This window comes from Pelodiscus sinensis, unplaced genomic scaffold, assembly GCF_049634645.1.
Source record: "Pelodiscus sinensis isolate JC-2024 unplaced genomic scaffold, ASM4963464v1 ctg48, whole genome shotgun sequence".
NCBI classification, from domain to species: domain Eukaryota; kingdom Metazoa; phylum Chordata; order Testudines; family Trionychidae; genus Pelodiscus; species Pelodiscus sinensis.
In genome coordinates this window covers 283,392-308,370 of record NW_027466011.1, presented here as the reverse complement: position 1 = coordinate 308,370, position 24,979 = coordinate 283,392, and the positions used below count along the sequence as shown (strand labels likewise).

The window sequence follows — 24,979 nt, the reverse complement described above, 5'->3', positions numbered from 1 at the left end:
CTGGAGGGTGACTTGACTCTCTTGGCCGTCCCATGCCACTGGGATCTCAGACTCGGCTGGCTGTCCACCAGTACAGCCTCACCCCTTTTCAGTACGCCCGGAGGCTGACTGGACTCTCTTGGCCGCCCCATCCCACTGGGATCTCAGACTCGGCTGGCTGTCCACCAGTACAGCCTCACCCCTTTTCAGTACTCCCAGAGGCTGACTTGACTCTCTTGGCCGCCCCATGTCTCTGGGATCTCAGACTCGGTTGGCTGTCCACCAGTACAGCCTCAACCCTTTTCAGTACTCCCGGAGGCTGACTGGACTCTCTTAGCCGCCCCATGCCACTGGGATCTCAGACTCGGCTGGCTGTCCACCAGTACAGCCTCACCCCTTTTCAGTACTCCCAGAGGCTGACTTGACTCTCTTGGCCGCCCCATGTCTCTGGGATCTCAGACTCGGTTGGCTGTCCACCAGTACAGCCTCACCCCTTTTCAGTACGTCTGGAGGCTGACTTGACTCTCTTAGCCACCCCATGCCACTGGGATCTCAGACTCGGCTGGCTGTCCACCAGTACAGCCTTACCCCTTTTCAGTACGTCTGGAGGCTGACTTGACTCTCTTAGCCGCCCCATCCCACTGGGATCTCAGACTCGGTTGGCTGTCCACCAGTACACCCTCACCCCTTTTCAGTACGTCTGGAGGCTGACTTGACTCTCTTAGCCGCCCCATCCCACTGGGATCTCAGACTCGGCTGGCTGTCCACCAGTACAGCCTCACCCCTTTTCAGTACGTCTGGAGGGTGACTTGACTCTCTTAGCCGCCCCATCCCACTGGGATCTCAGACTCGGCTGGCTGTCCACCAGTACAGCCTCACCCCTTTTCAGTACGTCTGGAGGCTGACTTGACTCTCTTAGCCGCCCCATCCCACTGGGATCTCAGACTCGGCTGGCTGTCCACCAGTACAGACTCACCCCTTTTCAGTATGTCTGGAGGCTGACTTGACTCTCTTGGCCGCCCCATGCCACTGGGATCTCAGACTCGGCTGGCTGTCCACCAGTACAGCCTTACCCCTTTTCAGTACGTCTGGAGGCTGACTTGACTCTCTTAGCCGCCCCATCCCACTGGGATCTCAGACTCGGTTGGCTGTCCACCAGTACAGACTCACCCCTTTTCAGTACGTCTGGAGGCTGACTTGACTCTCTTGGCCGCCCCATGCCACTGGGATCTCAGACTCGGCTGGCTGTCCACCAGTACATCCTCACCCTTTTCAGAGTAGGTGGTTTTGGTTGTACAGTCCTCAATCCTTTAAGTGTGTTTGGTTCTAAATATATGACATTGTGCATTCATTGGAATGATAGCAGGAGTAAATCAAATACTGTACGGAACTTTATTATGTCAACACAGTTACCTTTAACAACCAAGCTGGTGAATTCACCCACTGCCCCCAAAACGCCAAACCCCCAAATCCAAAAAACCATCAATTTGAAGTTTCCAAATCAAAAATTGAATCTCTCTCTAATAGATGTTCTCTAGTTAAACCTCAAGCTATGGCCGTCTTCACTTCCCAGATCGACATTGCAGCGGTTGGTCATCCGTAGCTTGATTTAGTGGGTCTGCTAAAGACCTGCTAAATTGAACACTGAGGGCGCCCCCATAGACTCAAGGGTACTCCTTGAATCATGAGAAGTAAGGGAAGTCCTGCTGTTAAGATAGCCGAAGTTTGAATTCACGTACGTCGACTCCAGCGATGCAATTGACATCGCTGGAGTTGTGTATCTTAATTTAAATTTGCGTGTAAATATAGACGCGGCCTAAGTGGCATTCTGTAGCCTGTATTATGCAGGTCGGACGAAGTGACTGCAGTGGTCTCCTCTAGCCTTAAATGCTGTGAATGTTTATCAGCCCTTTTTTGCTCCCCTTTCAATAGCTGATGGCTGGTCTAGAGAAGGGAAACCAGACGCTCATCACAGAGTTCCTGCTGGTGGGATTCAAGACTCTTCCAGGGCTGCAGATAACCCTCTTCGTGGTCTTCTTTGGGATCTACCTAGCAACTGTGGCGGGGAACCTTCTCCTCATTCTGACCGTGTGGGCTGACCGTCACCTCCACACCCCCATGTACTTCTTCCTCAGCAACCTCTCCTTCCTGGAAACCGGCTACATCTCCAACATCGTCCCCCGGCTGCTGGGGAGCCTCGCCACAGGGGACAGGACCATCTCTTTCTCGGGCTGCTTCCTACAGCTGTTTGTGTTTAGCTTCCTGGGCGCCGCGGAGTGTTTCCTGCTGACGGGGATGTCCTACGACCGATACCTGGCGATATGCCATCCACTGCATTACACCAGCAGGATGAGCCCCAGGGCTTCCTTTCTGCTGGCCTTTGCTTCTTGGGCCTTGGGCTTTGTGGCTCCATCCTTCACAATAATGATGGCCGCCCAATTGCCCTTCTGCGGTCCTCAGGAGATCAACCACTTTTTCTGCGATTTAACGGCGCTCTTGAAGCTTTCCTGTACTGACACCAGCCTGACGGAGATAACAGCTCTCGTCTCTGCCGCCACTATATCCCTGGCCCCGTTTCTCCTGACCATCACCTCCTACGTGTGCGTCATCCTGGCCATCCTGCAGATCCCCTCCACCACCGGGCGGCAAAAGGCCTTTTCCACCTGCTCCTCCCACCTCATCGTGGTCTCCACGTTCTACGGGGCCCTGATCATCATGTACGTGGTGCCCTCAGGAAGCCAGTCGCTGGACTTCAACAAGGTGTTCTCCCTGCTCTACACGGTGGTCACCCCTCTGTTCAACCCCATTGTCTACAGCCTGAGGAACCAGGAGGTGAGAGTCGCCTTGGGCAGAGCTATCAGGAAAATGTGGCCTTCCCCCAAAATGTAGCCTTCACTAGGTGCCTCTTTTTGATGAAGTCATAAGGGGGTGGGTTATGAGCAAGACCGACACGTCAGTGGCTTTAATTCTTTGCCTCAAATTCTTCCCCCTTCCACTATTTGGGTCACTGCCTTAAATGTGGCCTGGAAATGGTCAAGAGGAGGGAGAGTCATGCATGAAGCACAAAGAAGGCCACTTAGCTTTCTCTGCAACAAAGGATCAATGGACACAAATCAGACATCCCACAGGGTAACACACAGAAACCTGTCGGGGAACATTTCTGCTTGCCTGGGCTTTCGCTCCTGGCTCTCAAAGTGACTTTACAAACCGATTTCCGAAACCAGCTGGAGAGAGGAGCTGCGGAACTGGATTAAAGGTGTCAAACCTGCCAATGGAACCAAGGTTTGCACAAAGACCTGCCCTGGATGGGCCGTCACATTCCACACCCTAATGACATCAAAAGCGGAGCAGCCAGCACTTACAGCCCACTCTAGTAGCCTCATTTAGCACGGACACTCTGATTGACGAGATTTTTTTCTTCTCTTTCCCATCCCCGCTCTTTCTGCTATTGGTTTGTACCCTGGACTCTTTACGGCATTCACCTGCAGAAGGGGGCTGTGCCCACGAAAGCTCATGATCCCAGCTACCTTTGTTTGTGAGTCTCTCAGGGTATGTCTACACTACCCTCCTAGTTCGAACTAGCGGGGTAATGTAGGCATACCGCACTTGCAAATGAAGCCCAGGATTTGAATTTCCCAGGTTTCATTTGCAAGTGCGGTATGCCTACATTACCCTCCTAGTTCGAACTAGCGGGGTAGTGTAGACATACCCTCAGTTACTGCGGGGGCTTCTGTTGCTTTTTTAAGCTTTCACTTAGCTTTCGGAAGTGTTCTCGGCTGTGACTTTAGAAGAGACGCACCCAGCGCTGGTTGGAAGTCCACTCGTCCTGCTTCAGAGGAAGCTCTTTTAAGAAGCCTGAAGTAATTAGACACTCAGATGCTACTGACGCGCCACAGGAATTTGGCTCTTAATTGCTTATAGCTTCCCTTGAACACCCCAGCCCACATTTGGGACTAAGAGCAGAACATTTTTAAAATTCCCCATGCAGGGGACTGGAGCTGTGGCTTTAGGGCAGTCCAACCCATAGGCACCAGCTTTTCCTGTCGCCGAGTGGTGCTCAACCACCCTCCGCCCCAGAGCCTGCCCCCGCCCTGTCTCCATTCCGCCCCTTCCACCAAATCCCATCCCTGCCCCTCTTATCCCCCGAATGCTCCCAGTTCCCACTCCTCTTCCTCCTCCCTCCTGGAGCTTCTTGAATGCCGGGAAACAGCTGTCTGTGGTGGGCGGGAGGTGCTGGGAGGGAGGGGGACGAGTTAGCAGGGCTGCAGGCTGGTGAGAAGCACTGGGGAAGGGGGCAGAGGCTAGGTGCGGAGAACTAAGTTTTTCCTTGCGGGCACTGCCACCGCGGAGCATCCACGGAGTGGGGGGCCTATGGTCCGACCAGCTGCAACACTGAGCTGCTGGTGTTCCAAACAGAAGTGGGATCACAATCAGCTACTGAGCAGGAAAAACTCAACGAGATGCTCGAACCTGTTTCAGAATTGTGGGAAATCAGGGGTGGGGGGCGGGGGGGGGGGTCACACCATGGACTGGGGGGAGGGGACATTCGACCAGAGCTGCTTAATGGCAGGAAATGCTGAGAACCGAAGACGTAAAGCGTTAGAACTGGAGTGTGAAGAGACACGCCCCCGCTCCTCTCCAGGCCGGCAGCAGCACAGGAATGGGACATCGGAAACAGCTGTAAAAAACTTACCGAAGGGGTTGCATTGTTCCTGATGGTCAACAGCAGGTGTGTGTTGGTGGGGCGGGAGTACTTGTTTGCTTGTCTGGAAGAGCCTTCCCAGGTTCAAGCAGCAACTACAAGGTTTATCCAACACTGGCAGCCACTCCAAAGCCCTAGACTTACTCCAGGGGCTGCCCCAATCCTACAGCTGTTTCGGGGTCTAACCACAGTATAACGATGGCCTATTCCTTGTGGGTATGTCTACACTACAAAGTTAGTTCGAACTAACTTTCATAGGCGCTACACTAAGCGTTAGTTCGAATTAGCGCTGTAGTGTAGACGTACCCTCAGACACCCTTTTGGATACTTGGAAGCTGCCGTCATGTCCCCTCTCAGTCTGCTCTTCTCCAAACTAAACCAGCGCTGTCTCCCCTCATGGCTCGTGTTTTTTAGACTTTTAATCATTTTTGCTGCTGGACCCTCTCCAATTTCTCCACATCTTTCTTGAAATGCGGTGCCCAGAACTGGACACAATCCTCCAATTGAGGCCTAACCAGCACAGAGTAGAGCGGAAGAATGTGCTGCATTAACAGGAGTGTTGTGAGCAAGACACGAGAAGTCAGAGTCATGTTGGGTTTTTCTGCAGCCTTTTCACAAGGCTGAACAGCCATTCTGCCGCCTGTCCCCGGCGACAGCTGTTCTAAGGCTGAGCACAGATCTGCCTCCGTTATCCGGCATTAACGAGCAGGCCCTGAAGATGCTCTGAGCCCTGACTGAGACCTGCCATGATTCCAAGGCCTAACCAGAGCCTGAGGCCTTCTGAGGCTAAGAAGGCGCGGGGATGTTTTTAAGAGCGGGGGTGCTGAAATCCAGCCCCCTTAGCCCTGTCCACCCCCCTCATGCCCCAGCTGAAGCCAGGAGCAAAGACCCAGGTGTGGGGCTGGCAGCAGAGCCCTGTGGCATATGGGGCAGCAGATGGGAACCCAGGCATGAGTGGCCACCTGGATCCTGGTACAGATCCCCCAGCGTATGGGGCTGTGGCCAGTGACTGTGAGGCCTAAGACGTGAGAAGGGCTGAGCTCTGGCCATAGGACACGTGTGTTTCACAGACATTAAGACCTGACCGGATCCTCTGTTCATCTGGCCTGGCGTATTGCATCTCACCAGCCCTATATTCTGCCCCCCCTCTCCCTACGTTGGAACCAGGGATGATACCTAGGACAGAGAGCAAATCCACGCCCGGAGTGCGGACCTCTAGGCCTTGTTCTCTGTCTTCGCTCTCACTTTCTCTTCATGACACTTTCTGCAGGACACATGGGACGGAGAAGTTAGATTTTGCCCTGGGGCCTCTCCTCAGGGCCCTGCTCTGTGCAGCGCTCCGGAGAGCATGTCCCTGTGGTCCCTGGGCGAAGAGACCTGGATAAATCTCCTTTCCCTGCACCAGAAACCTTTTACTGAGAGCAGAGGCAAAAGTTGGCCGTTCCCAGCTCAGCTGCAGAGAGAAACGGGTGCCCATTGATGTCAGCTGCCTCTCAATGCGAACGGTGAGAGGGGCTTAGAGATGTGGGCACTGTCACGGTGACAGAAAGAGAACGAGCGAGAGAGACTCGTTGTAAGGACAAATTCCCTTTACTGGCCTTGTGACGGGAGGAGGAAAGAACCAAACGCTGGGAGAAATCCAGATACGGCAGCACCGTGAGTGTCCTTCCGTTTTGGTTATTAATGTGATGGAAATTGATTTAATTTCAGTGAGGAAAATTAACAAGATAAAACAGGAAGCCCTTCATACTTTCACTGGAATTTAACGGCTAAAAGAAATGAATTCCTTTAAAATCATTTTATTGTATGTTTGATCTTCTGTCTGTCTGTGTATTGAGACAGGACATGGTGTGCAAATTACAGTGAATAATTTGATTTTTCTTCAGGAGGATTTCTCTTAACTCATCGTTTCCTGGCCGTTAAGTTTTGAGTGGGTTAAATTAGGGTCAATTTTCTGAAGTAACTAATGTATCCCTTAAACAAAATGCACAAATTATGGCATTACTATTTAAAGACAGTGAAGCCTTACGTCCCCAGAAAATGAGCAATTAAATCAATGTATGCATGTCTATGCTTATGTATGTTTCCAGTCTTAAATTAGTATGACGAGTATTGAACCATTCAAATTTAATGAGCTCTTTTTAAGAGCAACTTTAACTAGGAAGAAAAAAAACCCAATTCACTCTTTTTTTCTATTATGTATTTGCTCTCCAGCAATCCTCTGATACACACTACATCTGCATGTTTCCCTATGAAAAGCAGGCAACATGTGGTGTAGATATTGGGTTATATTGAATATTTACCATTTTTTTCTACTGTGGATTTGAATGTGTGAGTGATGCGCTAAGTCTGTTTTAGATACTCAATGACTTCAATAGCAAGAAATATTTATGATATTCTAGCTGCATTTCCCTGTCTTAATTCCAGCCCATCAGTTCTACCTGTCCCTTCTTTCTTTGCGTTAAATAATTGATCTTCCTGTTTGGGGTTCATACTCTGGAAATATGTCACTACTTGAAGATTTACTGATGAAGCGGGTTTTACACAGGAAAGCTCATGATATATTTGTTGGTCTCTAAGGTGCCACAAGACTGCTCTTTGTTCTTAAAGTTACAGAGTAACGCAGCTACCCCTCTAAGCCCTGGGCTACACTAGGGCTTTTTTTTTTTTTTAAATAATCACCCTTAGGTCGAATTAATAAGTGGCGTGTCCACACTGCCAAGTCTGTTATTAAAAAACAATGGGACACTTACTGAACTCCTGCTTTCCTCGAGGAATAACGCTCATTTCCAAATAGTTATTACAAAATAGCGGCAGTGTGGACGCTCCATTGCTGCTATTTTGAAATAGCGACTCCCCAGAGTCATTCAAAGTAATTACTCCCCAGTGCTTCCTGGGGCTCTAAGTCAACCTAGTGTGTCCACATTAACTGAGCCTAATTTCAAGGCTTCCCCGTAGTGTGGGGTACCATATCTATAGACAGAGGTAATATCTTTGCATCCTCATCTGTAAAAATATAGATGGAGATTTTTCAGTCACCTGATGGATTTGGTTGATCAATTATTGATAATATTAGTGCAAAATGGGCTCCCAAGCCCCTTTGGCCACTTAGAAAATCATAACCTGGAGTTGCATATGTGTCACTGAGGGCAAAAACCAGACAATGGATCGTAGGGGTAGTCTGTGAAACAATCTAGTTTGCATGTATGTCACCGAGGGAGGAATTTGAAGGCAGATTGGTTGTACAGATGTCACATGTGGGATTTCAGAGAAAGTGGTACTTTGGGTGTGCTTGCTGAAGCTGATACATGAGCCAGCGTCCTATATGTGCTAATCTTCTATATCCACATTCCTTCTATGCTTTCAGAGGGGGCGCTGTGTTACTCTGCAAATGAAAAAACTAAAGAAACAATTAATGGTCCTGCGGCATCTTGGAGATTAACAAAACACGTAGATGGTACCATGAGCTTTCAGGGACACAACCCACTTCTTCCAATGAATAAACTCCAGTCATCCAGAGGAGCCTGTGAAGGCTAGAACTATAACAGAGTTTAAAGAGAAGCTAGATAAATTCATGGAGGTTAGGTCCATAAAAGGCTATTGGAGGCCAGAGACACCATTCCTACCCCCTGGCTGTTTGTCAGAGGCTGGAGATGGACGGCACGAGACAAATCGCTTGATCATTGTCTTCGGTCCACCCCCTCCAGGGCACTTCGCGCTGGCCACTGTTGGCAGACAGGCTACTGGGTTAGATGGACCTTTGTTCTGACCCAGTATGACCATTCTTATGTTCTTAAGTTCTTATCTGAAAAAGTGGGTTGTGTCCCTGAAAGCTCGTGATCCCATCTACATTTGTCGTTAGTCTCAAAGGGTATGTCTACACTACCCTCCTAGTTCGAACTAGGAGGGTAATGTAGGCATATCGCACTTGCAAATGAAACCCGGGATTTGAATTTCCCGGGCTTCATTTGCATAAGCAGGGAGCTGCCATTTTTAAAACCCCGCTGGTTCGAACCCCATGCAGCGCGGATACACTGGGCACGAACTAGGTAGTTCGAACTAGGCTTTCTAGTTCAAACTACCGTTACTCCTCATTTCACAAGGAGTAACGGGAGTTCGAACTAGGAAGCCTAGTTCGAACTACCTAGTTCGTGCCCCGTGTAGCCGCGCTGCACGGGGTTCGAACCAGCGGGGTTTTAAAAATGGCGGCTCCCCGCTTAGGCAAATGAAACCCGGGAAATTCAAATCCCGGGCTTCATTTGCAAGTGCGGTATGCCTACCTTACCCTCCTAGTTTGAACTAGGAGGGTAGTGTAGACATACCCTAAGGTGCTGCAGGACTATTCGTTGTTAAGCTTTTCTTTCTATGTGTTTGACAGAAAAATGAATCATATAGCTCATTTTGGCCAGTAGGGCCAGCTTTGGAACAGTCCGAGGGAGTCCGTCTGTTGAATGAACAGATACATTTGCTAACGTGTCATCTGTCAACATAACATCTCCTCTTTACCATAATAAGAAATGTACATCCACATACAAAGCAAATAAATGGAGAGTCCCTTTGCGGTTCTTCAGGCCTCTGTACCTTTTCTGTTCTATAACACACATAACAGGTTATTTCCTTCTTTTTTTCTATGTGCATCCCTCCCACAGTGTGTGTCCAAGGCAAGAAATGTCCAATCAAACCACCCTGAAGGAGTTTCTTCTCATGGGATTTTCTGATGTTCGTGAGTTGCAGCTTCTCCACTTTGTGATGTTTCTGGTCATTTACCTGGTGGCCTTGGTGGGGAATCTTCTCATCATCACGGTTGTGGCCTTCAACCACCAACTTCACACCCCCATGTACTTCTTCCTTGGAAACTTGTCCTTCCTTGACATCTGCTACATCTCCGTCACGGTCCCTAAATCCATGGCCAACTCCTTAACCAACACCAAGCTGATCTCTTTCGCTGGCTGTGTCGCCCAAGTCTTCTTGGTGCTCACCTTGGCTTTTGCAGAGATGATTCTTCTCATGATCATGGCGTATGACCGCTACGTTGCCATCTGCCGCCCCCTACACTACAGGGTGATCATGAACAAGTCTGTGTGCGCTCAGATGGCGTTGGGGTGCTGGGTTGGTGCTGTCTTCTACTCGGTGATGCAAACGGGTAACACCTTCAGGTTGTCGTTCTGCCGCTCCAAAGTTATCGGGCAGTTCTTCTGTGATATCCCACAGCTGCTCAAGATCTCTTGCTACGATACGTCCGCTAACGAAGCCTTGGTGATTGTCTGTGTTTTATTTTTCGGGTTCCTGTTCGTCATTTCCATATTCGTGTCCTATATTCACATCTTCTCCACCATTCTCAGAATCCCTTCCGCGCAGGGCAAGTACAAAGCCTTCTCCACCTGCCTGCCCCATCTGATCGTTTTCTCACTGTTTATGAGCACCACCATGTTCACCTACATGCGACCGAAGTCCATGTCCTCCCTCTACCAGGACCTGCTGGGCGCTGTGTTTTATTCCGTGGCGCCGCCCCTGCTGAATCCGATAGTTTACACCCTGAGAAATAAGGAGATAAAAGATGCCCTGAGGAAAATGCTGCTCAGGATAGTCTTGGTAAAACACGCATCATGACACTGCGTCAGTGCAGCAGCACGGGAAGGGGCCGCAAATCCAGCAGGGGTTCCCCAGGCAGGAGTGCACTAAATTACCTTTTCAGGCGGTGCTCACTTCCCATCCCAGTCCTGGGCCTGTTCTCATTGTCAGACCTCACGTAGGTCTCAGAGCAAAGGCCTACACACGCCTGTCAGTATCGCTGGGTGTGGTGAGCTCCAGGCGTCCTCATGCAGAGTCGCAGCTTGAATAACACTGAATAATAAAGCCACTGCCATATTTCGCTAACCTGTGAAATAGCCTGTACTGGCAAACGTGTCTAGGGCATTAGCACCCCTAACAGACATTGTTACCACAACAACTGTGACACTGTGATGGCTGTGGGACCATTTGGATCACTGATGTTGCCACTGTTAACAAATTGTATCAAATCTTGCACAAACTATATCCTGTAAAAAAAGAGCAGTCCTGGGACACCTTAGAGACTAACAAATATATATACAGGATCGTGAGCTTCATGGGTAAAACCTACGTCACCAGATGGGTGCGAGTAGAAAGAACAGAAACCAAGATATAGATATATAACTGCAAAAGAAGTACCTGTCAATTGTAGGACCAGTGTTAACGAGGCTAATTAAGTGGACTGGATGTGTCCCATTCACAGCTGTTGATGTGAAAATACAGATATTAAAAACAGGGGTAATAGGCTTTGTAATGCATTAACTAGATGATGTCTTTATTCAAGCCCAGGGTAACAGTGTCTCATTTGTAGATGAATTCCAGTTCTGCAGCCTTTCTCTGTAATTAACTGGTGAAATTCCTTTGTAGAAGAATGGCTATTTTTGAATCCACGACTGAGTGACCAGGCAGGTTAAAATGTTCCTCTACAGGTATATCCTTTAAAGTGTCAATGGATAAGTTGTGATTGGCATAATAAAGCGATCTGGTTTAATTCCCTGTATCATGGAATGAGATGTAACAGTTAACTCAAACTAAGGACTTAGTTCGAGTTAACGTTTGACTGCCACGTGTAGCCGCGGGCAGTTAGTTTGGACTAAGGGGATTTAAAAATGGCGCCTGGACGGGAAGATGTAAATAAAGCCCGGGATATTTAAATCCCAGGCTTCATTTGCAACTTTGAATGCCTGCATTAGCCTCCCCGGTTCGAACTAGGGGGCTAGTGTAGACATACCCTAGGATTGGACTTCCACTTCTTGAAAGATGCCTTTTTGTCCCTCACTGCTTCTTTTACATGGTGGTTAAGCCACGGTGACTCTTTTTTAGGTCTCTTGCTATGTTTTTTAATGTGGGGTATACATTTAAGTTGGGCCTCTATTATGGTGTCTTTAAAAACATTTCATAGTCACCATCACTGTCCTGGTCAGATGGTCGATAATAGATCCCTGCTGCTAAATTCTCATTATTGGAGCATGGAATTACTATCCATAGTGATTCCATTGAACATGTTGATTCATTTAAGATTTTTATTTCATTTGATTCTATGTTATCTTTCACATACAGTGCCACTCCGCCACCCACCTGGCATGCTCTATCCTTCCGATATATTTTATATCCCGGTATGATTGTGTCCCACAGATTTTCCTCATTAAAAATAACCCCAACTATACATATAATATGATGAGGGCTAATTTGGCTACGACAAGTCAGGAAAGAGATCTTAGGGTTATCGTGGATAGTTCTGTAAAAATGTTCACACAGTGTGCAGCGGTGGTCAAAAAGGCAAATAGGATGCTTGGAATTATTAAGAAAGGGATAGAAAATAAGACACAGAATATCTTACTGCCCCTGTATAAAACTATGGTACACCCACATCTTGAGTACTGTGTACACATGTGGTCTCCTCACCTCAAAAAAGTTCTTCTTCACACAGCGCATAGTGAACCTGTGGAACTCCTTGCCAGAAGAGGCTGTGAAGGCTAGGACTATAATAGAGTTTAAAGAGAAGCTAGATAATTTCATGGAGGTTAGGTCCATAAAGGCTATTAGCCAGGGGATAAAATGGTGTCCTTGGCCTCTGTTTGTCAGAGGCTGGAGAGAGATGGCAGGAGACAAATCGCTTGATCATTGTCTTCGGTCCACCCTCTCTGGGGCACCTGGTGCTGGCCACTGTCGGCAGACAGGATACTGGGCTAGATGGACCTTTGGTCTGACCCAGTACGGCCGTTCTTATGTTCTTATGTTCTCATTCCACCAGGTTTCAGTGATGCCTATTATGTCAATCTCTTCCTTTAATACGAGGTACTCTAGTTCACCCATCTTATTAGTCAGACTCCTAGCATTTGTGTACAAGCACTTTAAAAAATTGCCACTGCTTATTTGTCTGCCCTTCCCTGATGCATTGGATTCCTTTGTATGCGGTTGTTTGTCTGCTCTGGACCATGGTTTGCCCTCTCCCCTCCTCTCTTTCTGACTGCAGCTTAGAGAATCTCTATCAATGGATTCTCCTCTAAGAGAAGTCTCCCTCCAATTTATGTGCTTCTCCGCACCAATCGGCTTTCCCCCATCTCTTAGTTTAAAAACTGTTCTACAGCCTTTTTAATGTTTAGTGCCAGCAGTCTGGTTCCACCCTGGTTTAGGTGGAGCCCATCCTTCCTCTATAGGCTCCCCCTCTCCCAAAAGTGTCCCCAGTCCCTAATAAATCTAAACCCTTCTTCCCTACACCATCGTCTCAGCCACGCATTGAGACTCTGAAGCTCTGCCTGCCTACCTGGCCCTGCGCGTGGAACTGGAAGCATTTCTGAGAATGCCACCATAGAGGTCCTGGATTTCAGTCTCTTTCCTAGCAGCCTAAATTTGGCCTCCAGGACATCTCTCCTACCCTTCCCTACGTCATTGGTACCTACATGTACCACGACCACCGGCTCCTCCCCAGCACTACACATAAGTCTGTCTAGATGCCTCGAGAGATCCGCAACCTTCGCACCAGGCAGGCAAGTGACCATACGGTTCTCCCGGTCATCACAAACTCAACTATCTATGTTTCTAATGATCGAATCACCCACTACTAACACCTGCCTCTTCCTAACTGGCATTCCCTCCCCCTCAGAGGTATCCTCAGTGCGAGAGGATACCGCAACATCCTCTGGGAGGAGGGTCCCAACTACGGGATGGTTTCCCTCTGCTCCCATTGAATGCTCTGTTCCCTTGAGACTTTCATCCTCCTTAAGAGCACTGGGGCTCTCAGACTGGAGGTGGGACAGTACTACAGTGTCCCGGAAAGTCTCATCAACATAGCTCTCTGACTCTCTGAGCTCCTCCAGTTCAGCCACTCTGGCCTCCAAAGCCCGAACTCGGTCTCTGAGGGTCAGGAGCTCCTTGCAACAGGTGCACACATATGCCACCCGCCCACAGGGCAGGTAATCATACATGTTACACTCGATGCAATAAACAGGAGAGACCCCAGTCTGCTGCTGGGCTTCTGTCTGCATTCTTTCCTATGAATGAGTTTGATAAGGTTTCTAGTTAAAACAGGAAGTTTTTATTAAAACCTTTAAACTAAACTATAAAGACTGGCAAGAGTACCTTGCCTCTTCCCACTCCCCTTCCCAACTCCCTCTCAAAACTCCCTGTTTGCAAGCTCCCTGGTCGCTGACTCACAGCTTTATAAAGCCCTGGCCTGCCTGGTAGCCCTGCCCTATCTCGAATGTATTTGCTGCTGGGTAACATGCAGGTGGCAGTTTATGTCTGTTCTCGCCAGCCCACCGTGACTGGACCAGTCAAACTTGTTGGGCTATTAGGAATGCTTCAGTTTCGCAGTGGGCCTCAGAGTCCTCCCATGGACACCTCAGCCAATGGCCACCCCTGTGAGTTATCAAAGCGTGGAAGGCAGCGTTTCTTAAACTGTGGTCCGTGGCACACCGGTGTGCCGTGAAGCAGTCGGAGGTGTGCCGTGGAGAACAACAGAATTCAAAATGGCCACCATTAAAGGGGCAGGCGAACTTTTTTTCTCAATAACTTTCCCCCAACCCTTCCTTTTAATTAATTTCGAAATAGCGGTTTGCGTGTATAGATGCTATTAAAGTTAATTCAAAATAACGGCTTAGGGTATGTCTACACTGCAAAGTTAATTCGAATTAACTTTAATAACGTCTATACATGCAAACCACTATTTTGAAATTAATTCGAAATAGCAGAGCCCTTAATTCGAATTTGGTAAACCTCATTCTACGAGGAATAATGCCAAATTTGAAATCTGCTGTGTAGACACTTAATTCGAAATAGGGGGCCTCCAGCTCTTCCCAGGGAGCCCTGGTGCCCACTCTGGGCACAGCCAGGAAAACTTCCTCTCCTCTCCCCCAGCCCCGGAGACATTCAAGGGGTAGACCCTGGCCACAGGGCCTGTGCCAGCTCCAAGCCTGCCAGCCCAGAGCCAGCAGTGGCCACCGGGGCCCCTGACCCAGTGGCCCCAAAACAGGAGCCAGCAAGCCCCTGGCAGCCAGCCCTCCACCGCTCCCCAGGAGCAGTCTGCCAGCTCCCAGGAGCCTGACGGGCTGGAGAAGGTGGGCGCCTTCCTGGTCCAGGGTGGGGATCATGGGCCTTATTCAGGTTTGGGGGGGATGCCCCCAATGTCCATGATCTCCGCACTAGACGGAGGAACACGCCCGTCTATGGCAGGAGAGCTGCCAGCCTGGCCACCAAAGGCCACATGCGAACCCAGGAGCAGGTTTGCATGAAAGTCAGGTTGGTCCGGGGAGACCCCCAATCCTGGGTCCTGAGCTTCCCCTCCCTCTTCTTCCCCTTGCTTCCCCCTTCCAGCTCCCTTCTCCCAGGTTTCCCCCTCCCCCTCCTACCCTCTCTCTCCCCTCTCCCCAGAGGTTCATTCCCCCCCCCCCGTTTTGTTCAATAAACCCAGTTTCTATTTTTGAACATACGTGTCTTTTATTTGACATGAGGAAGGGGGCTAGGGAGGGGTGAGTGGACGGACGTGAGGGAGGAATGGGGCACGGGCCCCTGGTGGGGAGGACCAGGGAGGCTCTGAGGGCTTCTCGGGGTGGACACTCTCCTGCAGAGCCTCCTGGACCTTACAGCCCCCCAATGGACCCCTGCAGCAAGTGCAGCCAGACTGATGGTGACGACCCCACGAGATGCGCCAGCGTGCATAGGGTCCCTTTAAGCACAGAGCTCAGTTAGTGTGTGCGGCTGCTGCCTGAGGCTAAGTCCCAACCTGATGCCCTGCCGGCACTGGCTCCGGCCAGCCGTAACTTCGGTTCAGGGTCTATTCAGTGTGGACGTGCTATTTCGGAATAGCAAAATGCTATCTTGAAATAGGTTTTGTGTGGATGCTTTAATTCAAATTCGAATTAACTATTTTGAATTCAGTTTACACTACAGCGCTAATTCGAGTTGACATACCCTAAGGGGTTAGAACCACCATGATTCCTGGGTGAGAGCTGAGTTATACATCGACCTGACTCACGGGCTGATCTCGTGAGACTGGTAGGACCCTAGATGTCATATGTTGGGTTTCAATAACCACTCGTCACAGAGTCCAGCGGCGGGGTGGGCTGACAAGGGCTGGCATGCCTATGAAGATGGCATTATTGACTTTCTGGTGAGCAACGTGGTGAGAAAGAAATTTACTTTTGTACTATAATCTCATGAGAGAATAACCTCACGTTTGGGGTGAGTTTGCCCTGTTTCTCAACAGTTTGTCCTGTATTTGATAAGAACGGTCAGACTGAGTCAGACCAAAGGTCCATCCAGCCCAGTATCCTGTCTGCCAACAGTGGCCAATGCTGGGTGCCACAGAGGGAGTGAACACAACAGGGAACCATCACGTGATCCCTCTCCTGTCACCCATTTCCAGCCCCTTACGGAGGCTAGGGACACCATTCCTACCCATTCTGGCTAATACCAATTGATGGACCTAACCTCCATGAATTTATCTAATTCTTGTTTGAACGCTGTTCAAGTGCTGATCTTCACAACATCCTCTGGCAAGGAGTTCCACAGGTTGACAGTGCTCTGTGTGAAGAAAAAGTTCCTTTTGTTTGCTTTAAACCTGCTACCTATGAATTTCATTTGGTGGCCCCTAGTTCTTAAGTTATGGAAACAAGTAAATAACTTTTCCTTATTCACTTTCTCCTCTCCTGTCATGATTTTATGGCCTCTATCATATCCCCTTTTATTCTCCTCTTTTCTAAGCTAAAAACGCACTTTTTAATCTCTCTTGATATGGGACCCGTTCCAATCCCCTTCTCATTTTTGTTGCCCTTTTCTGAACCTTTTCCAATGCCTGGGGGGGTGAGAGCAGGGAGTGTGATCCTATTGGCATGGGAATGGCAGCCCACTTGTTAGGGTGTGACCCTGGATGTAGGCAAGCAGGGGTCAGCTCCCAGCGGCCCAGGGAGATTCCCACGAGCCAGTCCCCAAGGGCCGGGTGTTTAAAGGTATTTGGCATCTCCGGGTGGTCAGTTCAATGGCTCCTTTGCGAAAGGAGACGAGTGGGGGGAAGAGAGGTTCTTGGCAGGATAGAAATTAAGAGCTGACATAAAGAAATAAATAAGAAATAAGAAACATTAATTGAGCCGAGGATCCGAGCAACGCCGGGCAAATCTTCTAGTAAGGAAAGAAATAAAAAGCTGACAACACATGTGCAATTTCCACCCCTTGATCATTGTGGAATGCAAGCCTTCATCGTGCTCAGAAAAAAACCACATCAAGGCGTGGCCACATTGCCCTCCCAAATGACCGATATGACACATCCCGCCCATGGACCGAACATTTCCCTCTCTGCCACAAGACAGAGAAAAGAGCTAAGACCATCATGACGAGCTGATCAAATAACACGAAACACAATAGGCTGGTACCGAGACTTGCTCTGTCACTGTGTCTGTCTTTCCACACGCACTACAACAAAGTTCACAACATGACAGCAGCATACCCCACTCTGGGGCACCTTGGCTTTTGGTTAGTTGTTTGCTTGGGTGACAAATAGGGTTTATAACTCCCCCCCCCCCCATTGCCCGCATCAAGAGAAAGGGTCAAAAGACCTCATCAGCCTGATGACGGATATTCATTCTGGGTGCAAGGTGCTGAGCTAGAGTCATGGTGAGTGGCAGGATGGAAGGAAAAACGGATGTGAACACATTGGAGAGGGTCCAGCGGAGGGCAACACAAATCATTCAGGGGATGGAGCACATGACCTACGAGGAGCAGCTGAGGGATTTGGGCTTGTTTAGTCTGAGGAAGGGTGAGGGGAGATTTGAAAGCAGCCTCCAACTTCCTGCAGGGGAGTTCCAAAGAGGCTGGAGAGAGGCTGTTCTCAGTGGGGGCAGAACAAGGAGCAATGGGCTCAAGTTACAGTGGGGGAGGTCTAGGTTGGAGATTAGGAAAAACTATTTCCCTAGGCGGGTGGGGAAGCACTGGGATGGGATCCCTGGGGAAGGGGGGTGGAATCTCCGTCCCTAGAGGTGTTTCAGTCCCGGCATGACCAAGCCTTGGCTGGGATGATGGAGTTGGGATTGGTCCTGCCTTGGGCAGGGGGCTGGGCTCAATGACTCCTGAGACCTCTTCCATCCCTAGGATTCTAGGATTTTTATGCCGGTGTAAAAATACAGTAAGTCCATTGGCTTGTGCCTGCTTTGTTCCCAATGCAAATGCCTCGTTCAGCACAAGAGGATTTCAAAGCCTGCTCTCAAGGAGAAGCAGCGCCCTCACTGGAACGTAGGTGCAAAGCAGGAGAGAAGGAACCGGCGATCAGAGACGAAAGACGGGGGTTGCATTCTTGGTGCAGAACCTGCCCACTATCAGTTTCCTGAGGGCTGCCTTGATCTCCTTGTTCCTCATGCTGTAGATGGCCGGATTCACCAGCGGAGGCACCGCGGTGTAGAGCACGGCCACCGTGAGATCCAGATGCGACGTGGAGCCGGAGGTGGGCTTCATGTAGGCAAAGGCGACCGTGAAAAAGAACAAGGAGACCACGGCGAGGTGGGGGAGGCAGGTGGAGAAGGCTTTGCGCCGGCCCTGCTCCGAGGGGATTCTCAGCACCGCTCTGAAGATCTGCACATACGACACAACGATGAAAACAAAGCAACCTAAGGCTACACATGTGCTGAAGACAATAACCCCCAATTCAGGGAGGTCGGAGCCGGCGCAGGCCAGCTTGAGCAACTGGGGGATTTCACAGAAGAACTGCTCCACCGTGTTGCCCCCGCAGAAGGACATCATGAACGTGTTCCCGGTGTGCAGGGCAGTGTAGAGAAAAACGCTCACCCAGGCACTGGCAGCCATGTGGACACATGCTCGCCTGCTCATCACTTGCTCGTAGTGCAGGGGCTGGCAGATGGCCACGTACCGGTCGTACGCCATGACGGTGAGTAGGGAATACTCGGTGACAGCAAAGTACATAAAGAAAAAGACTTGGGCGACGCAGCCAGCGTAGGAAATGGAGCGGCTGTTCAGGAGGGAGTTGACCATGGCTTTGGGGACAGGGACAGAGATGGAGCCAATGTCTAGGAGGGACAGATTGCCCAGGAAGAAGTACATGGGGGCGTGAAGATGATGGTCGAGGGCTACGGCCGAGATGATCAGAAGATTCCCCACCAAGGCTGCCAGGTAAATCAACAGAAACAGCACAAAGTGCAGAATTTGCAGCTCCCGCACGTCAGAGAATCCCAGCAGCAGAAACTCGGCCACGGCGGTGCGGTTGGGCGTTTCTTCCTCCATACACCGTGTCCTGCCTGTGGACGGAAGGACAAGAGCAATGGTCAGGATTAGAGTGAGGGAGAAAATAACCTCGTTCTCTTTCTGTAATATCTCCTGGGCCTTCTCACTCCCCCGGCCGAGAGCTGGACGTGAGCCTCGCCCCTTTGAATCAGAGGACTAGGGAGATGCATTATCACATCTGTGGGTGCAATGACAGCTGGAAAAACTTCAACCCAAATCCCACATTTCTAGCCCTCGTGGTAACCTATTGTGTGAGAGAGGAGGTGCTACGTTTGGGCTGGAAATGTGAATGCTACCATGGCTGACAGCAACAGTAACGCTAGCTTGCTGGTCCCCACTTTCCAGAGAAATGCAGCACTGACCATATCGTCTGTAACGAGTCCCACCCGCCCACCCCTGGAAACATCAGGCCACCTGTTCACACTAGACTGTGGTAAGGGAAGTGTAGAAGTACTGCACAACTACTACTGACGGTAAAATGAACCATCAGTGAAATCAGGTTCTGGACCGGATGATGGCAGGGTAGCTAATGCAGTGTGAGCTAGGGTACTTGGACTTTCAGGTAACTTTGGAGAAAGTCCCACACCGCCCGCTCTTAAGCCAAGTAAAGAGTCGTGGCACAAGATGGAGCAAAGAGCGAAGTGGTAAACTTTGCGGACAATACAAAATTACTCTGGATGGAGTGTTAAGTCCAAACCTGGCAGTGAAGAGATCTCACAAAACCGGGTGAATGGGAAACAAAAGGACAGATGGATTCAAGTGTTGATCAGTGCACAGCAATACACCTTGGAAAACACGAGCCTAACTTTACCGGGGTCTGACTGAGCTATTGCTACTTCAGAAAGGTCTTGGAGTCATTGTGGACGCTAGGAACCACCAGGAGAGGAACAGATAATAAAGCTGAAACTATAATGCCAACATATCAGCCCATGACACGCCCCCAGGCGGCTTTGTACAGTTGTGGTAGCCCCATCTCAACTGAAGGTCCCTTAGAAGTGGGAAAGGCACAGAGAAGAGGGGCTGTTGCATGAGGAGCTATAAAAAGGCCGGGACAGTCCAGCTTAGAGAAGAGAGACTGAAGAGGGGACACGAGGAACGTCTGTCAAATCCTGCATCCTGTGGAGTGACTAGGGCCGTGGTATTTACCCCTTCGCAGAGCAGAGGAGCAGGGGTCGCCCAATGGAGGGAACAGGCAGTTTAAAAGAAAGAAGAGGAAATTTCACCTTCATATGAACAAAGGCTGGAACTGGATGACATATTATAACACCAGCTTTCCTCACGTGCAACAGCCACGCATGGGACGCTTCCAGCCCCTCAGTCAGGCTCGTTAGCACCAGGGCCACAACTGACAGGGATTGTGTCTCCCTTCTTTTTCTGAGGGTCCCCCTGTTTTCTCCACTCGAGATCAACTTATCTGAGGAAGTGGGTTTTGCCCACAAAAGCTCTTGATACTCTCTCTATATTTATTAGTCTCTAAGGTGCCACAGGGCTACCTGTTTTTAAACCAGAGGACGTATTTCTGCACACAGCACGCAGCCAACTTGTGGAACTCCTCACCAGGGGATTATGTGAGGGCTGGAAGTTTAACGGGGTTTAAAGAAGAATGAGATAAGTCCATGAGGACAGGTCCATCAATGGCTAGTAGCCGAGATGGTCAGGGCTGCCACCCCATGCCCTGGGGTCCTGAAACCTCTGTTTGCCAGGAGCTGGGACAAGGCGACACGGGGGAATGGATCACTTGGTCTTTGCTCTGTTCTGTTCTTTCCCTCTGTAGCTTCAGGCCACAGCCCTTGTCACAGACAGGATCCTGGGCTATATGGACCATTGGTCGGAGCCAGTATGGCCATTCCTAGATTCTTATTATTTAAATCTCCAAATCCCACTGCATTTCCATGAGCTAGGAGCATCCCTCCATTACTGCTGCACTGTATCGTTTCCCTCTGTGGCTTTATGTCCCTGGTGTGGCCATCAGGAGACATGGATTCTGTTCTTGGCTCTGCCACTGACCTGCAGTGTGACCTTGGGGTAGCTTCTTTACCTCCCTGTGTCTCAGTCTCCCTGTCCTTTCTCTGCTGTTTCTCCTAGGACTGGAAGCTGCTGGGTGGATGGCCAGTGTATTACCATGTGTATGTTCAGTGCACCGCTAAACGACATGGCCATGGAGCTGACAGCAGGCTGGGGGAGAAGATCAACATGGAAAGAATTTGACTGGAAGCCTCAGCTCCCTGTGCTTAGCGTCACGGGGCTAGCACGTTTACAGTGCATTCCGGCACTCAGCTCTGTCTCTCGCTCGGTCCTGCAGCTGCTCCTTGGTACCAGAAATAATTGAGAATGGAACAGCGGGAATGTGCGTGTGTGTGTGTGTGTGGTGGGGGGGGGGGTGAAATTGTAATAATAATAAAAAATATTGAATTTCCGCCCCCCGGCACATAAGACCGGCCACGCTGGGTCAGACCAAAAGTCCATCCAGCCCAAAGCTCAGTTTCAGTTACAGATGAACAGATTTCTTCTGCATTAATTATCTCAAAGGCAAATGGGGTTTTCAAAGGAGTCTCTGCTTCCCCCGCGTAGATTTTGATTGCCCCGGATAGCGGAGGGTAAAACTTTTCAGTTTTTCACGGCATTTAGCTAAAGTTGTCTTGCTCTCTCTTGCCAGATTAACAGACAATGTTGGATTTTCCCAAATGTCACAAAACGTCCATTTTTGCTGCTGCAAAAATAAACCCAAACAAACCATAACTAACCAGCTAACTCCTTGGCACTCCTGGAGAGTTAACCTGTCCCCGTTCGAAGTGCCGTGCACAGTCAGTCTCTGGGCTCTGCCCGGTGTCGTCCTGTGCCAACGTATTGCGCAGCAAACAGACTTACCCTGCAGGGTGGTGTGGAATGTCTCCCTGCGAGCGGTGCCGTTGCTCCTGCGGGGTGGGGGTTATTTTGTGGCTATTTCTCCGTCTGTGTCTCATGCCCCGTTGCTGCACTAGCTCCCGGCTCTTACCTGCCCTTTCACTGGGGTTGCTGGGTCTCCAGCGGACAGGGATGTGCTCCACAGATGGGGGCTCCCTGCTCCCGCCAGGCTGGGAGGTGATGGACTGAGACGCATGAGAGAGTGAAAGTCCCTCCCTGCTTTAGAGCTGATCCCGGCTTGTGCAGGCGTCAGCCACAAACAGCCCGGCCTGTCCCTGCCCTGGGGCTAAATGGCTGGACCCATTCTCCAGGGCTGAGAGCCCAGCTCCGATCTCCCCTCCGGAGCAAACCAGGCTGAGGACCTGCCCTGGCTGAGCAAGGAGTGGGAACAGCCCCCTCCCAGGACCCCAGACGATGGCCCCACCCCAGAAAGGACCCTTGCCTAAAAACAAGGCAGGGCGGAGGCACGAAGGGTGCTCCAAGGAGCTGGCAAAATCAAAGGCATTTGTATTGTAGCATCATGTGACCTGGGACAGACCAGCACCTGGGGACACCAGCTGGCCCAGAAGAGCCTGCCCCACCTAATTGCCCCGGCGCAGCAGACGGGTTTCTCTCCTGCTCTGCGTCAGCCGCTCTTGGCATGTGGCCACCGAAGGGCCCTGAGGTCAGGCTGCCCTGGCTGCTTGGACTAATGACAAGAGGATAACTTCTACAGGCTGCCCTGGCTGCTTGGATTAATGACAAGAGGATAACTTCTACAGGCTGCGCTGGGAGTCAGACCCCCGGGAACAGAGCTTTGGAGGAGTTCAACGGTGCTGAGGTTTTCTGAGGGATCGGGGCGCGTTCAGTCTGCAGCAGAGAAGAGGGAGGGGGGATTTGAGAGCAGCCTGCAGCTCCCTGCAGGGGGGTTCGATAGAGGCTGTTCCCAGTGGGGGCAGAACAAGGAGCAATGGGCTCAAGTTCCCTTCCAGTCCTAGGATTCTAGGATTCTAGGATTCTAGGAAGTTGCCCGGAGGGGGAGGGGGGTCCAGGTTGGATATTAGGACAAATGATTTCCCGAGGAGGGTGGGGAAGCTCTGGGCTGGGTTCCCGAGGGAGAGGTGGAATCTCCATCCCTAGGGGTGTTTAAGTCCTGGCTGGCCAAAGCCCTGGCTGGGATGATTGAGTTGGGTTGGTCCTGCTTTGGGCGGGGGGCTGGACTCGATGGCTCCTGAGGTCTCTGCCCGCCCTGGGATTCTGGGATTCTAAGTGCTTCCAAATGGATTCCTTGAGGGTCCCCTCCATGATCTTTCCAGGGACTGAGGGAAGGCTGACGGGTCTGTCGTTCCCTGGATTGTCCTTCTCCCCGTTTTTAAAGATGGGCACTGCATTTGCCTTCCTCCGAACATAGAATCATGACCTCAGGAGGTCATCAAGTCATCCGGGAAGCTTTCTTTCGGAAGAGGAAAAAGCCCAGGTGCCCTGGTGGCCATTCCATCCACAGCAATCACAGCCGACACGCGAGAGCGCGTCCATTCAGTGTGGACGCTCTCTGCCGAAATGGCAGATCGCTTTTCCGATGCGCTTTGGCAGTGTGGATGCTCTCTGCCGAAATGGCAGATCGCTTTTCCGATGCGCTTTGGCAGTGTGGACGCTCTCTGCCGAAATGGCAGATCGCTTTTCCGATGCGCTTTGGCAGTGTGGACGCTCTCTGCCGAAATGGCAGATCGCTTTTCCGATGCGCTTTGGCAGTGTGGACGCTCTCTGCCGAAATGGCAGATCGCTTTTCCGATGCGCTTTGGCAGTGTGGACGCTCTCTGCCGAAATGGCAGATCGCTTTTCCGATGCGCTTTGGCAGTGTGGACGCTCTCTGCCGAAATGGCAGATCGCTTTTCCGATGCGCTTTGGCAGTGTGGACGCTCTCTTTCAGAAGAAGTTTTTTTGGAAGATCTCTTCTGAAAGAAGCCTGCAGTCTAGATGTAGCCTTTGTGAGCAACGCCCAACCGATCCATTTCCTTAGGGCACCTTTCAGCTCCGTGTCACAGAAGAACTGCTCCACCGTGTTGCCCCCGCAGAAGGAGATTGTGAAGGTGCCTCCCATGTGCAGGGCAGAGTAGAGCACAAAGCTGAGCAAGGCGCCGGCGGCCATGTAGACACAGGCTATCTGGTTCTTCACGCTCTCGTAGTGCAGGGGCTGGCAAATGGCCACGTACTGGTCATAGGCCATGACGGTGAGTAGGGTGAAGTTGGCCATGGCCAAGAAGACTAGAAAGACTTGGGCATGGCAGCCAGCGTAGGAAATGGAGTGGGTGTCCCGGAGGGAGTTGGCCATGGCTTTGGGGAGGGTGACAGAGATGGCGCCGAGGTTGAGGAGGGACAGGTTGCCAGGAAGAAGTACATGGGGGTGTGGAGCCGGCGGTCGAGGGCTACGGATGAGATGACGAGCAGGTTCCCCACCAGGGCTGCCAGGTAAATCCCTAGAAATGCCACAAAGTGCAGAATCACGCAGTGACCGGGGGTTATTAGTGCTGCTGGCTCTGCTGTTCCATCGAGCGTGTTCCTGCACCAGGGCGAACTCGGTCAGCTCCTTTCACGTCACTGGAGCTTCCTCACTTTACCCAGCTGTGGCTTGGCCCAGGTGTGGCTTGACAAAACGCATCCCCAACCAGAGAACTCTCCCCAAGCTGGTCCCTGTTTTGCGACCATCGCCACACTCCCAGCTTGGCCGGCATCCTGACCTACTCAAGTGCCAGCCTGGCCCAGTTCCCACTTGGCCGGGAAGTGGGACCTTGCTTCACCCGGCATTGTAAGTGACCTGTCAGGTCTCTGCTCTGAACTCCGAGCTCTGTGCCTGGGCTGCCTGCTGCCGGATGATAAGATAACAAGGTGATAGGGAACAGCCAGTTCTGGGCACCACATTGCAGGAAAGATGTAGAAAAATTGGAGAGGGGCCAGAGAAGAGCAACAAAAATGCTGAAAGGTCTAGAGAGCATGAGCCATGAGGACAGTTTGAAATAACTGGGCTTGTTTAGTTTGGAAAAGAGTAGACAGAGGGGACATGAGAGCTGTTTTCAGGTATCTAAAAGGGTGTCACAAGGAGGAGGGAGACAAATTGTTCTCCTTGACCTCTGAGGACAG

At 50.7% G+C, this 24,979-nt stretch overlaps 3 protein-coding genes across 3 annotated transcripts; 2 read left to right on the top strand and 1 right to left on the bottom strand.

Annotated features, from left to right (window-relative positions):
• Positions 1-1,914: 1,914 nt before the first annotated feature.
• Positions 1,915-2,868, top strand: LOC102454039 (olfactory receptor 6N1-like). The gene has a single exon (XM_006116879.2). The coding sequence runs from the start codon at positions 1,915-1,917 to the stop codon at positions 2,866-2,868; it is 954 nt and encodes a 317-aa protein (XP_006116941.2).
• A 6,481-nt stretch (positions 2,869-9,349) lies between these two features.
• Positions 9,350-10,291, top strand: LOC102453811 (olfactory receptor 14C36-like). Its single transcript, XM_006116878.2, has one exon. The coding sequence runs from the start codon at positions 9,350-9,352 to the stop codon at positions 10,289-10,291; it is 942 nt and encodes a 313-aa protein (XP_006116940.2).
• Positions 10,292-17,759: 7,468 nt separating this feature from the next.
• On the bottom strand, positions 17,760-24,173 carry LOC102453574 (olfactory receptor 14I1-like). Its single transcript, XM_006116877.3, has 2 exons — positions 23,867-24,173; positions 17,760-18,972 (listed from the first exon to the last, which is right to left on the bottom strand). Exons 1-2 carry the CDS (start codon positions 24,171-24,173, stop codon positions 17,990-17,992), a joined length of 1,290 nt encoding a protein of 429 aa, XP_006116939.3. The 3' UTR covers positions 17,760-17,989.
• Between the last annotated feature and the right edge of the window lie 806 nt (positions 24,174-24,979).